At 38.4% G+C, this 1,738-nt stretch overlaps 1 protein-coding gene across 2 annotated transcripts in view; it reads left to right on the top strand.

The window, feature by feature from the left end:
- LOC116702948 (myosin-11) overlaps positions 1–1,738 on the top strand; it is a 39,474-nt gene that overhangs the window by 18,209 nt on the left and 19,527 nt on the right. For both annotated transcript variants that reach the window (XM_032537504.1, XM_032537503.1), the window contains exons 20-22: positions 125–194; positions 449–609; positions 1,602–1,710. In XM_032537504.1, the coding sequence (XP_032393395.1) occupies positions 125–194; positions 449–609; positions 1,602–1,710 (340 nt within the window). The remainder of the gene's footprint in view (positions 1–124; positions 195–448; positions 610–1,601; positions 1,711–1,738) is intronic.

Raw genomic sequence — 1,738 nt, 5'->3', positions numbered from 1 at the left:
TTTTGGAGATTTTTCCATCTTTTCTTGGCTTCTTTATGCACATTAATACAAATTTTTACTTTTGAACCTCAATGTACATACCTCTTCAGTCAGTGATAACAAAGTGTTTTTTCTGTGGTTGTAGATATGAGATTCTGGCTGCCAATGCCATCCCAAAGGGCTTCATGGATGGGAAGCAGGCGTGCTGTTTGATGGTGAGCTAGATGGAACTGGACAGTTTTATGTTATCACACATATACAATATAATACTGCTGATGCAGTCTGTTCTGTTTGGAGAATACCTGCATACTAAAAGTTGAGAGGTTGTCCACAGTAACAGCTTCCACAACTTTAATGAACATGTCATTTGAATATGAATTTACTTGAAAATGATGTTTAAAGAAGCAGAGATTTCTGTCATTTAAGCACACTCCTCTGCTCTGCTCTGCTGTGCTCTGCTGTCCTGCAGGTGAAGCACCTGGATCTGGATCCTAACCTGTACCGTATCGGTCAGAGTAAGATGTTCTTCAGGACGGGAGTCCTGGCCCAGCTGGAGGAGGAGAGAGACCTCAAAATGACCGTTGTCATCATCGCCTTCCAGGCACAAGCGAGAGGCTTCCTGGCCCGCAAGTAAGAGAACCAGTTCGACTGGACGCTGCTACGCAAGTACAAGTTTAGGGTGCTTGTACTTTACTCGAGTATTTCCATTTCCACTTTATACTTCTACTCCGCTACATCTCAGACGTAAATATTGTGCTTTTTACTCTACTACATTTATCTGACAACTTTAGTTACTTTGCAGATTCAGATTATTAATACAAAACACAATCTAATGAATCATGATGTTTTTTTTAATAGATTAAGATCGTCTTTATTGATCCTGGGGGGAATTCACTAAATGTAACTGAGCTCAACCTTCACCAGCTGCAACATTAAAGAGATGAACACATGAATGCATCAGTAATTACAATCCAGAGATATAATATATAATATTCTGCATAATGAGTATGTGCACTTTTGGTACTTTAACCCTTGTTTAACCCACCCTTTTTTTTACCCTTTTTTCAACATTTGACCTTTTCAGCGCATTATTTATTTTTTATTTCACTAACACCACCTTACTACCAGTAGTTTTACACTACTTTTTGGAATCTATGGTCAATAACCCTCATTTGTAAAGAATTACTGTATACCTAATATTTGAGCTAAAAAAGCAGAAATTATGAATTATTGTGGCTAATAGTTAAGATCAGAGGAATGTTGAGTGGAGGAGTTTGGTCAGGTTGCTGATTTGAAACAATTTCAATTTACACCTGAAATTCAATGAATGTGATTTTATTTGCAAAGAGCGTTGCATTGAATCCATCCTTTTTTTGTGGTAATTTGGTTAAAAAGAATAGCATATTCATGGTATAGACATTGTTAAAAGAGGTCAAATTTGACCCAAGGACAACAGGAGGGTTAAGTATATTTTGATGCTAATGCTTTTGCCTAAGTCAAATTTTCAGGGCTTTTACTTGTAACAGAATATTTTGACACTCTAGTATTGCCACATTTACTTAGTACTCGATCTGAGTACTTCTTCCAGCTCTCGCTGCTTAGTAGTTTTTGTGTGTTGTCAGAGCTTTCAGTAAACGTCAGCAGCAACTGACCGCCATGAAGGTGATCCAGAGGAACTGCGCCTGCTACCTCAAACTCAAGAACTGGCAGTGGTGGAGGCTTTTTACTAAGGTCACACACACACACACACACACACACA

This window comes from Etheostoma spectabile, chromosome 15 (assembly GCF_008692095.1).
Source record: "Etheostoma spectabile isolate EspeVRDwgs_2016 chromosome 15, UIUC_Espe_1.0, whole genome shotgun sequence".
Classification (NCBI taxonomy): Eukaryota; Metazoa; Chordata; class Actinopteri; order Perciformes; family Percidae; genus Etheostoma; species Etheostoma spectabile.
This window is presented reverse-complemented; position numbering and strand designations above follow the sequence as displayed.